Source organism: Leopardus geoffroyi, chromosome B1 (assembly GCF_018350155.1).
Source record: "Leopardus geoffroyi isolate Oge1 chromosome B1, O.geoffroyi_Oge1_pat1.0, whole genome shotgun sequence".
NCBI classification, from domain to species: Eukaryota; Metazoa; Chordata; class Mammalia; order Carnivora; family Felidae; genus Leopardus; species Leopardus geoffroyi.
This window is the reverse complement of record NC_059327.1, coordinates 79,194,472-79,207,660: the sequence shown is the minus strand read 5'-3', so window position 1 is coordinate 79,207,660 and position 13,189 is coordinate 79,194,472. Positions and strand designations below refer to the sequence as shown.

At 37.3% G+C, this 13,189-nt stretch overlaps 1 protein-coding gene across 3 annotated transcripts in view; it reads left to right on the top strand.

Moving 5' to 3' along the window:
* ARHGAP10 (Rho GTPase activating protein 10) overlaps positions 1-13,189 on the top strand; it is a 325,048-nt gene that overhangs the window by 157,349 nt on the left and 154,510 nt on the right. For all 3 annotated transcript variants that reach the window (XM_045466135.1, XM_045466157.1, XM_045466146.1), the window contains 2 exons: positions 10,248-10,329; positions 12,294-12,339. In XM_045466135.1, coding sequence (XP_045322091.1) covers positions 10,248-10,329; positions 12,294-12,339 — 128 coding nt within the window. The remainder of the gene's footprint in view (positions 1-10,247; positions 10,330-12,293; positions 12,340-13,189) is intronic.

The following is a 13,189-nucleotide window of genomic DNA, read 5'->3' as shown; positions in this document are numbered from 1 at the left end:
ACCCTGGAATCATGACCCAGGCCAAAATCAAGAGTTGGATATCCAACCGACTGAGCCACCCAGGTACGCCTGGGAATTTTTGTTTCATTGTTTTGTGATATCTTGCCTAGCTCTTTACCAATTTTGTTAATTTTTTTTTTCAGATAACCCATGTTGTCTGTTTTATATTTTATTGGTTTCTGCTTTTATTTTTATACATTTCATTTACTTTGGATTTAATTTTTCTTTTAATTGCTTCTTAAGATGGAAGTGTTGATTTTTCCATTTCATTTTTGAATGTAGACATTTAATCTATACTTTTCCTTATAGGGACTGCTTTAGTTTGCATCCTACAATTTGTTTTGTATTCTAAAAATTAAAAAAAAAATGTTTATGTATTTTTGAGAGAGAGAGCACAAGCAGGGGAGGGGCGGAGAGAGAGGGTGATAGAGGATCTGAAGCAGAGAGCCTGACAGTGGAAAGCTTGGTGCTGGGTTTGAACTTAGGAACCATGAGATCATGACCTGAGCTGCAATCTGATGCTTAACTGACTGAGCCACCCAGGTGCCCCTGCATTCTACAGATTTTTATGTGCAGTGTTTTCATTGTAATTCCATTCCAAATATTTAACATTTTGTGTGTGTGTGTGTGTGTGTGTGTGTGTGTGTGTGTGTGTGTGATTTGGACAAATTTTAACCTAAGTATTATTTAGAAATATGTTTTAAAAGTTCCAAATGGTTGGGGTTTTTTTCTGTGTGTATTATTATTGTTTTTCTATTACTTTCTGTTATTTTCTGTTTTTCTTTAATACTCTTTTGGTCAGAGAACATACTTTATTTTACTAGGAAGTTTACTAAACTTGCTTCACTGTCCTAAATGTGGTCTTATTGAGTAAATGTTCCATATGCACTTGAGACCAGTGAGTTTTCTGCTGTTGTTGGATGTAGTTTTCTCTAAATGTCAATTAGAGCAAGTTAGTAATAGTGTTGCTCAAATCATCTAAATTGTTTTGATTTTTTACTATTGTTCTGGCAGTTACTAAACTAAGGATGTTAAAATCTCCATGGTTAGAACTTGCCTGTTTCCCTTTAATTTTGCCAATTTTTATTCCATGTATTACATATTTGGGAATTTTGTGTGTGTGCAGATTTATGATTGTTATGTCTTTCTGATGAAATGTCCCTTTTGTCATTATGAAATCTCAGTTTCTAATAATCTTTGTTTTGAAACTTACCTTGTTTGATATTAATGTAGGCACCCTGGCTTTCTTATGCTCAGTGTTTACTTGGCATATGTTTTTTAATCTTTTTCCTTTTACCTGTGCTAAACTTTCTTTATAACAAATAGCATATTACTGAGTCCTGAATTAAATCCAGTCTCTTTGTCTTTGCCTTTTAATCAGGGTTTTAATTTATGTATAATGTAATTATTGATTTGTATGGGTTTATGTTTACCATCTAAGTTTTTGTTTTCTATTTGTCTAATTTGTTCTTTGTTCTTCTGTTCCTATTTTGCTTTCTTTTTAATGAATTGAGTTTTTTTTAGTATTCTATTTTCTGTTTTTAGTTATGCCTCGTTGTATGTGCCTTTTTAAGTAGTTGTCTTAGGGAGTTTAACATGCATTTTAAAATTCTTAAAGTATCTACCTTTCCTAAACAATATAAAACCCTTACAACAGTAGACTTCTAATTACCATCCTTTTGCCTTCTGTGCCGTTATTTTTATATATATTTAATTCTATGTATGCTATGAATCCAATATATACAACTACTTTTACTTTATGAAATCAGTAACTAGTAATTTTAAAGATATTAGGTATCTTATTTACATATATATATGTGGTTTTCTTGTCCTTTTTAATACCAATATATTTGTCCATTTTTTTATTTTCTTCATTTTTTTTTTCCTACAGAACTGAGTTTCTATCTTGTGCCATTTGCCTTAAGTCCCTTAGGCTCATTAATCTGAGCATTTCTTGTAATACAAGTCTGCTGGAAAAGAATTCTTTCATGTTTCCTTTGTCTGAAATGTCTTTATTTTGCCTCCATTTTGATGGATACAGATTTCTAGATTAATAGGTTTTATTTTCCCTAGCACTTCAAAGAAGTCATTTCATTTTCTTCAGTCCTCCTAATTTTTAAATCATGATTAATGATCCATCTTTCTTACTATCCCCCTATATGTTGTCTTTGTCCTGTGCTGCTTCTAAATTTTTTTTTTTTTTTTTTTTTTTGGCGGTGTGCATAGGTGTGACTTTCTTTGTTTCATCTTGCTTTGGGTTCTTTGAAGTTCTTGGATATGTGGGATGTTTCATAGCAGGTTTAGAAAATTGAAGTCCTTATTTCTTCAAATACTTATTCTGCCCCATTTTCTCTTTCTTCACTTTCTGGAGTTACAGTTACATTGTCTCTGACCATTTGGAATTTGTTTTGGTTGTACTGGCAGGATTTTGATTTATGGAAGTGATTGAGAGATGATAAGGAGAGACTAATGGCAGTAGAAGACTAATTTTATTAATTATAGTTTCCAAGAGAAGAGGACTTGCCATGCCATATGGGGCCACATGGGGAATGCCAGGTTTTGGTTAGAAGTCAGGAAGAAGTGAGGGAAAATCCTAGACCAATCTTTACTGGAGTTTCTGCAAAAGAGGCCAGGCAGAGAAGGGGAAGCAATTTAGGATTGGCTACTCTGAATAGTAGTGGTGGGCTCTTTCCTATGGGGATGGTTGTCCTGGGGTGATATAGGGCAGAGGAAACACTGCCTTTGTGAGTGAAAGTCAGATAAAAGAGTTGGTTGCAGACACAGACTCAGGATTGGTTGGTTTGTATCTGAAATGTGTCCTCGTCCTCCTGAATTCTTTATCACTGTTCCTTTATTTTCCATTTCACGCATATCCATTTGTCTCTTTTAAATGGTTTTCATTTCTTTTCTGAAATTTCCATCAGTTTATGCATGTTGGCCATCTTTTGTCCTGAATCCTTTAACATGCATACAGTTCATTAGGGTGTTTTTGTTGTTGTTTTTTTGTTTGTTTGTTTTTCAGTCATTTTAGTTCTCTGATCTGTATTTCAGCACTATGATTTTGTAGGGTTTCTATCCTGTTGTTGGGGTAGAACTATGTTCTCTTACAACTTTCTTAGTTCTAAAGTAGTAGTTCTCTAATGATTAATGGCTTGAATTAGCTTTTAGAGGAAATAATCCTACTTCTGACTGTATCATTGCTTAACTGCTCTATTTGAAACCTTTTTATTATTATTATTATTATTATTATTATTGTTATTATTTTTGGTGGGTAGAAGAAAGAAGTTATTATAGTCTTTACCCTCAGTAAAATCAGGCAACTTGCTTTGGTCATTTCTGGAAACATGTAAGATTCATAGACTTGTACTTAAAAAACTTTGTTCCTCAGCAATCCTTCTGTGAAACTGATTATCACAGCTACCTTTCTATAACTTTAGAGTGTTTTGTTTGGCTTTGCCAGTTTCCCCTTCACATAGTAAAATTTAGTGCATGATTTACAACATGCTGGTCTAGTTTTTTTCCTTTTCCTTTTCAATATTCTTTTTAGTAAAACATTAGAATATTCCTGATTGTTGCCATAGTAAGTTTTGATAGCTGCTGCTTATTTTTTTCCTTAATTTCCCTATTTATGATATCACATTAAGTGATATCTCATAAATGCCTTGTGAACATTTCTTTCTATTTTTATATTTTCTTAATTTACGGACTCATTGATCTATCATGTAGAATGTAAGGAAAACACATGTCTTCCACTGCTTTGATAGAACTATAAAAAATGGAGTTGAAAGAGAATACAGGGTCAAATGTAGAATACAGATAATAGCTCTCTAGATTGCTTCTCATGTATGGACCTTGGTAGTGCTTAATAGTGCATAATAGTGCCTATTTTTTTTAATGAGTGAATGAAGAAAACATGAATTGCTTTAAGAAGAACTTTTTTAACTTAAGTGCGTGTTTATTTTTTTATTATTTTTTTAAGTTTATTTTTTTTTGAAGGAGAAAGCACAAGCAGGGGTGGGGCAGAGAGAGAGGGAGACACAGAATCTGAAGCAGGCTCCAGGTTCTGAGCTGTCAGCACTGAGTCTGATGTGGGGCTCGAACCCACAAACCATGAGATCATAACCTGAGCTGAAGTTGGACACTTGACTGACTGAGCCACCCAGGGTGCCACTTAAGTGTTTCTTTAGAGTTCAGTTTTGTACCTTGTGCTCTACAGACAACAGTTATGGTTTTAAGAAAAGAAAGATAGACTATCGTGGCAAGTTGCTCTCTTTTCCTTTGTCTGTTTTTTCTTCATGGAGCTCCTGCTGTTGACTTTGTATTTGTTAAGAATTAGTTTTGCTTACTGTGCATGATGATAAATTACTCAGAGTTTAGCACAATGTCTAGCACACAGTATGTACTCAGATGTTACTTTGGTTGAAATGAATTATCAGATGAGGAAGAAAATGTTGTGTCCTCTGTGAACCAGTGTAATGCATTGCAGCAATATTGGCTCTAACTACCAAAAATTAGAACTTTGTCCATTCTAGTTCCAGCTCCAACGCAGTCACTGATGTTGTTACCTAATGTTGTCACCTAATGGAGTCACTAATGTTATTGAAGATATAATTGCTCTTTTTATATAATTGTGAATAATCTATCTCACACACTAAAATTTTCTATTCTTGGCTATCCATATATTCACCATGTCGTTCTATGTATCCATTAAGTTTCATGAGTAAGCCATGTCTTTGTCTCAAAAACTAAAGAGTTTTTATGGTTTAACAATGAGATGCTGTTAATACTGGAGTTTAAAATGTGTCCAATGCTTCCTAAAGTCTCATATTTGCCAAATGATTTCCTAGCAATTGATTATTAAAAAAAGAAACTTAAGAAATTAAGAATGTTTAAAACTGTTTTAAAAAATGTATTTATTTATTTTGAGAGAGAGTGCATGCGTGCACTGGGGAGGGCAGAGAGAGAGAATCCCAAGCAAGCTCTGTGCCGTCAGTGCAGAGCCCGACTTGGGGCTCCATCTCACAAATTATGAGATCGTGACCTGAGTCTATATCAAGAGTCAGCTGCTTAACTGAGCCACCGAGTTACCCCTAAAACACATTGTAATGCATTGTTTTTTTCCTACACTAATGTTTTAGAAGTGGGGGTGAAGCAAATGGGGGATGAGTGTGAGTCATGTCTGTGATGGGATGGGAACTCGGCTTTATATAATATTAGTGACTGATCCCTGTATATTGTACATATGAAGTCTTCTGAAAATGTGTCCTGTGATGAATTAATTCTCAAAAGGGAAATTGTTTTGAGTTACCATGTTATCATTTGGCAAATGTAAACAGAAATAGAATTCTTTCTTTATAGCTGATATATTTCTGTTTAATCTCTCATCTTTCAATAAGTTTGCTTTTTCTCTGCTGTATTCCATAAAGGGCTAGGTGGCTCAAGTCTGAGTCATTGTTCTTGGAGACAAGGCATATACTTTAGTTTTTATGTCACATTGGATTTTTATCCAGATGTACTGTGGCTGTTTCATCAGAAGCCTGACAATTTTTTTTTCTACTGTGCTATCTATAATTCTAGTTCATAACTCTTTAGACTCTTCATCATTCAACACTTTTTTCTTGTGTTTCAAGTTACCACCAGAACCAGTCATTCTTTCTCTTATCTGTGTCTCTGTTTGCCACTGTATGTGAATATCCAACCATGTCTATGTGGTAAATATTCTTTCTCCTCACATATTAATGGAGAACCTAAGGGGAAAATAAAAAGGAACTAGAAAGTGCAGGAATTTCATCTGGTTCAGTGTCTAATTTTGTGGGTGTAAGTATATTAAGTCCTGATTTGCTTCAATTGTTTTTGGCTTTCATGGATTCCCTTTACTAGTTATTGATGAAACATTGTAATTGACTTGTTCTTTACTCTTGATTCTTGGAGTGGCAGCTTTCTTACTCAGTATTTGTCGCCCATAGTGCATAGAAGCAACCTCCTGCCTGTTTCCGAGTTCATGCATTTTTTTCAATTCATTTGTGCCCTTCGATCTCATCCTCTTAGTTTGTTAACAAGTCTCTGCAGCCAGCTCTTGCCTGTCTTCAGTCCATTTCCATCCAGCATCCACTGTTCACCTGCACCTTTGATCGTGTTATTTCCCTACTAAAAACCTGTGACATGTAGGATAAATCAGATCTTTCACACAGCCAAGGAGCCCTTTGTGGCTGGATCCCTTGGCTGCCTCTGCAGGGAGGATGGCTGATGAGGCTGATCTAGCTCCCCCAAAGTGTGTTCTTTCCTTCCTCTGTGCCTTTTCGGCTTAGGGAATACCTCTAGCCCTGGTGCTCTGACAAGGCTCATGTATCCTTAAGGCCTTAGGTTAAATGTTTCTTTCCTAGGGAAGCCTGACTTCCAGGGCTAGGTCAGACCTTTCTCTTTCTTAGTCCCCACAGTAAGAATGTGACATTTCCTCCCGAGACTGGCAGCCGAATTAGCCCACAGACAAGTCTTGACAACAGTTTAACATATTTGAGGTTGAATGCCTTTGTATTTGGGCATGCACCTTCTGATGTCTTTATTGTCACCTCTCTTTCTTCAAGGTAGCTGGCTTTTTGCAGGGCTCTGTACAATTCTATTTTTTGCAGGGCTCTGTACAATTCTAATTAATAGAATATTTGTATTTTTTTTTTTTTTTTTTTTTTTTACCTTCTGCTTTCTCTGATAGACAGTAAGCCCTTTGTGGGTGGTATGCCCAGCCCGGTGCCTTGCATATGGTAGGGTATTCAATAAATGTTTGTAAACTCCATGTTTGTCTTCCTGTGATAGAAGTTACCATGTTTTGCCTTGGGTCCCATTTTCTCTGCTAATTTTGCCATTCCAGGACTAGAAAAGCTGTCAGCTTTGTATTATGTATTCGCTACCACATCTTATTTTATGTTTTATACTTTTGTTCATTTAAGTACATAAATAAATGTTTGAATAAATATAATTTTTAGAGAGGTAACTAGATATTTTTTCTTCTTGACAAGAATGGAGCATTCTTGCAGACGTGAGACCCCCATATGTAAATATTGTTTTATCACTTAAAGAATGTAAAGAAAAACATTTGTGCCATCTGAAGTTTTCCCTCACAATTTTAATTAACTCCCTTGAGCCCAGTGTGGGTTACTAAGAATAAGGGCCAAAATCTTCACGTCCCAGTCAAGGAACTTCTTAAAACAGACTGGTTGTCTGGGCATCTTGCCTTGATGCTTGATCCAAAAAGATGCTGTGTGTAGCAGAACGGGAGGAGGTGGGACCTCGGGTCTGTACTGTGCAGTGCCGAGGTGATAGAAAAGTGAGGCCAGTATAAGAAAGCGTGGGGTTGGGGTGCCTGGGTGGCTCAGTCAGTTGAGCATCCGACTTTGGCTTAGGTCATGATCTCATAGTTCGTGAGTTTGAGCCCCGTGTCGGGCTCTGTGCTGACAGTTCAGAGCCTGGAGCCTGCTTCAGATTCTGTGTCTCCCTCTCTCTCTGCCCCTAACCCACTTGCGTTCTGTCTCTGTCTCTCTCAAAAATAAATAAACATTAAAAATAATAATAAAAAAAAAAGTGTGGGGTAGACAATAAAGAGCCATTTTGCTATTTAGGGGTGGGAGTGGGGGATTATTGGTGATTTTTTTTTTTCCCCTTTAAATTTCAGTCTGGAGAACATGGTTGTCATCAAGAGCCTATCAATTGTAGCTATAATTACTTTGTATCGAACCTTAAGCAAACAATCATGTGGGGAGAAAGCGTAATACCTTTGGGAGTGAGTGTTGGGAGCCCTGCTTGTTCACATTTGTCTCTGTGCTTTTGGAAGACTTTTGACTTTACAGTAATTTTGTAATGATTATTGAATTATAGTTGATTATTACTGCTTGCTTTATTTGAAAAAGATAATCCATTAGTTAAAAATGAGGGGAGATACTGTCACGGGAGTGATAACTTTAAAAAGTGTACTCAGGGGGCACCTGGGTGGCTCAGACAGGTAAATATCTGGCTCTTAATTCCAGCTAAGATCATGATCTCACGATTCGTGAGTTTGAGCCCTCCGTCGGTCCCAGTGCTGACAGTGCTGAGCCTGCTTGGGATTCTCTCTCCCTCTCTCTCTGCCCCTCCCCTGCTCACTCACTCTCTCAAAAATAGACTTAAAAAAAAGTATATTCAGTATCAAAGGGGAATTAAATATTGCAAGTATTAATTATTATACTTTTCGTTTCAACCATCCACTTTCGTTTCCAATTTTCTGTGTTTTGCCTTTAAATTCTTTGCCAGAAAAGTTCATTTCTAATACTAATTTCTAATATTTGAATCAAATATTCAACATTTGTTTCATGTGAGAAACTCACAGCTTAAGAGGTATTATTAATGACTTTTTTACCTAGTATTCCTTCCCAGTATAAAGAGTTTTCTGGCTCAATCCCTGAGTGTCTGAATAAACTGAACTCAGAAAGATTATGTGGCCCAGAGGACCAACACAGGGCTCAAGAAAATAAGAAGGAAACACCAAACCGTTAGTAGTCTGCCGTCTTGGAAGTAGAATTGGGATGGGGTGAAAAATGATTTTCTGGTTTTACTCTGTCCATGCTTGGGTAACAATAAGCATGTATCTATTTTATTAAATTGTCATCATTGCTAGCACCACACACCCATTAAGGATGGCTACTTTTGAAAAAAAGAGATAACAGGTGTTGGTGAGGATGGAGAAATTGGAAGCCTTGTGCACTCTTGGTGGGAATGCACAACAGTGCAGCCACTGTGGAAAAGATGTGGCAGTTCCTCCAAAAATTAAAAATAGAATTACCATTGGCCCCTTGTGAGGCAGAACTGTTTCTCCTTTCTGTACTACAGATGTGTGGGGTTTTCCACACCCAGCAGTTCTCCAGTTCTCTGCAGACCCTGATTGAACTGAATTTTGACCCTAACTAAAGTTAGTGAAGACCCTTCAGGTTCAGGATTTACTCCCATAAGACTGCCCCCCCACCACTTCAGATGCCAGCCACAAGTCCAGATTGTCACTTTTGCTTTGGGCTGTAAATTGGGGGTTCCCCTGGTTCTCTCCTTGGGTTTGATAATTTGCGAGAACAGCTCATAGAACTCAGGAAGACAGTTTACTTTTGCCAATTTATTACAAAGGATATTTTAATGGAAATAAATGAACAGCCATATGAGAAGAGATATAGGGGAAGAGGCTTGAAGTGTCCGCGTCCTCTCTGGACATGCTACCCTTCTAGCACCTTCATGTTTATACCAACCTGGAAGTTCTCTCATACCCAGGGTATTTTATGAAGACTTTATTGCATAGGAAATAATTGACTGAATAATTGGCCATTGCTGATTGAACTCAATCTCCAGCCCCTTCCCCCTCCTGGAACGGGTGGGGGTGGGGCTGGAAGTTCCAGTCCCCTAGTCACATGGTTCTCTTGGTAACCAGCTCCATCCCAAGACTGTCCTAGAGCTTGCAGCCCTGTTACCGCATTAGAATATAAACTGACATTTATTTTGGAGATACCAAGGGTATTAGGAGCTTTGTGCCAGGAAGCAGGGTCAGAGACCAAGTACATTATTTCCTACTATGTCATATCCAGTAATTCCACTTCTGGGTATATACCTAAAAGAACTGAAAGCCAGCTCTTGAGATACTTGTACACCTATGTTAATAACGGCATTGTTTGGAATAGAAAAAAGTGGAAGCAACCCAGGTGTCCATTGACAAATGAATGGATAAGCAACATGTAGTGTATACACACAGTGGAATATTATTCACCCTTAGGAAGGAAATTCTCATACATGCTACAACATGGATGAAAATGGAGGATACCATGATAAGTGAAATAAGCAAGTTACAAAAAGAACAATACTATATGATTCCACTTATAAGAGTTACCTAGGAGTAATCAAATTCATCAAGACAGGAAGTAGAGGGAGATTGTCAGGGGCTGAGCAAAAAGGGAACAGGGAGTTGTTTAATGGGTACAGAATTTTAGTTTTACGAGACGAAGAGTTCTGGAGATGGGTTGCCCAACAATGTGAATGTACCTAACATGGCGAACTGTGCAGTTAAAGTTAAGATGATAAATCTTATGTTACGTGTCTTTTATCACACTTAAAAAAAAAAACAACTTAATCACCAGAACAAAAAATTAGAAAGAGGTAAAGCAGGCTTTGTTGTTGTTGTTTGTTTGTGTTTGTTTGTTTTACCAGCCCGAGGGGTAACCTGATCCATTACTGGTGTCTTTCAGGCCTGGCGTTTCCTTGACTATGCAGGCATTTTCAGAAGAGGAAAGGAAGCAGTGGTTGGAAGCTCTGGGTGGAAAAGAAGCTGTAAGAATAATCAATGGTTGTTTTATGTCAAATCCTTTAGAGTTGACTTGTATTCATTTTTATGTTGTTTTTGTTTCATAGTATTTGAAAAAAGTTTCCTGCTGAAACTGGTATTTGAATTCATCTTGGAAGCATTCAGTATTCTAGTAATTTGGCTTGAGGTAGCAGCAACACATATAAGACAGGTGTATCATTAGTTTTTATTTTTGATTTTTCTTGACTCTGCCTCTCAGATTTGCTTTGCTTGAGGAAGTCATCTAAATTCTCAATTTTTTCTTTCCTGCCTGACAGTTCTTTGGGTGATGAACACAATAAATGCTTGCAATTCATTTTGATCTCAGTGGAGATGGAACAGTAAATATGAGGCAGTGAGGGCAATATTATAAGTGACTGCTGTAGTTATTTTGCTTGATTTAACAATTTGTGGTTTAGACTAATGGTTTATGGTGTGCAATATCAGGTAGCCTTAGTGAATGGGCCTCTGTACGATTGGTTTGAGGATTAAATTAAAGGTAGTGGTATAGATCCAGAGGCACACACACTCAGCCTGTTTGCTGCTTTAAGTACTGCTTTCATTTCAGTGGACTGGTGGCCTTTGGGAATTGAGAATTTGGCAGATCATGTATTGAATTGGGGAGTTAGTAAGGGTAATTATAGAAAACACCATAGAACCCATTAAAAAAAACTCTCCTGCAAATATTACGACTCTAAGTAAACTGCCAGTGCAGGTACCAGGTGGGCTTAACTGGAAAGCATTTGTCATTTTAGCAGGGTTTAAAAGGAAGGAGAGTGGCTTGCAAAGGGAAGGGGGGGTCATGTATAGTAAAAGGAGAGGTGTCAGAATTGAGTTGTGAAACTGGCAGAAGATAATGTTATCTTACGGTAGCAGAGAACACACTGGTGGAATATAGGGGCCAGGGAGCTGGGCCCTGGCGTGCGTGGCAGTCTTGATTCAGTGTTGGAAAAATGCACACCCAAAGTATACATGTTAAAAATAGATGCTATAGAAGAGAATGTATCACGCTTGGGGGGGGGAAAGTGGTAATCAGATTTGTGTATTATTTTATTATATTTGACCTACATTTGGCCTCCCTCCTTTTATTTCTGCCTAGTCTTCATTTGTCCTTGAAAATTTTAGCTGGGAATCCAGAGTATTTACAGCATTAATGGTTACTGAGAATCCAAAATACATCATACTAATCCTCTCTAGTAAAGGCAATGCAGCAACTAGGACTTCTCTCCCCGGACATTCAAGTGCTTTGGAAAGTGAGTTTGCCCAGGGAAAAGATCACATGACTCAGTCTTTGAGAAATAAGTCTGTTGTCAAAGGCAGTGTAACCTTGAAGACCTAACCTCTCCTTTAGCACAAAGAGGCAAGTAATTAATTTGAGATGCACAGACGAAGGCAAGTCTGCAGAGAGAAAACATTTAGCTATGTATTTATGCGAGGACACCTAAAGTAGCATTTTTTTTTTTTTCCAGGTGCTATATAAATGACTTGCAAATAATGGGTCAGTGCTGAAGTTCTTAGAGGCAGCCCAGAATTATCACCTAGCTCTTTCAGATGTAGTTATTTAAATTATGAGCAGGAGTCCTCTCATTGTTAAGTAAATACCAGATCTTGGAAATAGTGGTGAGAAAATGAGCTTCATCTTATTGCAGCAGTTTCTTTGTCATTCTGTAACTGTAAGGCTGAGCATTTCAAATTTACATAAACTTCCAGTAAGTTGCTCAAGAATCCTAGCTCCTTCATCTTATTTCTTGCTACCACTGCATACCTCTCTGCAAGAGACAAAGTAGACTTAGAGGTGCCCCTGATTATTATTTATCTTAGCATTTGAGCACATATTAGTATATAATTAGCCAATATCAATTTTTTTTTTTGCATGGTCATAGGCATGCCTACTTGAAACCTTTATATTGATATGTTAAAAATATTGTTTTCCCTTTTTCTCTTTTACTAGCTGTTACATAGTTTTAATAGAGCCATCATCCCAAGACCAGAAGGAAGTAAGTGCTGATTCATAAAAAGGACTGTTTGTTGCCTTTCTTCATGAGTTAGTTTTCATTCCTGATGTCAGATTGTTGCTGTGTGCCCTGTATCCTCTCTAAGCTACATCTCCAAATGTATATATGTATTCTGTTTTACCTGCTGCAACCAACCCAGATTTTCCTGGACTGCTGTAATCCTCTGATTTTTTTCTATCTCTGAGCTTTTTTTTTTTTTTTTTTAAGTCTTTCTCTATAATTACTTTCTCTACAAAGCCCAAAATGTTTCCTCCACAATTCTCATTGATATTTATTCTTATAGCCATAAACACCTAAGACTTCCAGGTGTACATCATTCAGCTTCCTAAGTTGTAAGTTCCTATGGGTAGGAACTGTTTATCAGGTCCCCTGTTTGCAACCCCCTTACCCCAACCCTTGATATTTTTTATCCTTAAACTCTCTGAGTATGGATTATAGAAGTAATAAATTATTGCATCTTAGAAAATAACAATTGGGGCATCTGGGTGGCTCAGTTATTTAAGCGTCTGACTCATGATTTCGGCTCAGGTTGTGATCTTGTGGTTTGTGAGATCCAGCCCTGTGCCAGGCTCTGCACTGAGCCTGGAGCCTGGTTGGGATTCTCTTTCTTCTCTCTCTGCCCCTCCCCTGCTTGCATGTGTTCTCTCTCTCTCTCAATCTCTCAAATAAACAACAAAGAAAATAACATTCACACATATTCAGTTATTTTAGGGCAGTCATCTTCCATGTATCATATGTACTCCAGGAATGTGGGAGCACTGCCTAGTTCTGTAATCTTTATTTTTTCGGAGATAAAAATGTGATCAGAGTTGCTGGTTTCTTCATTAATTTA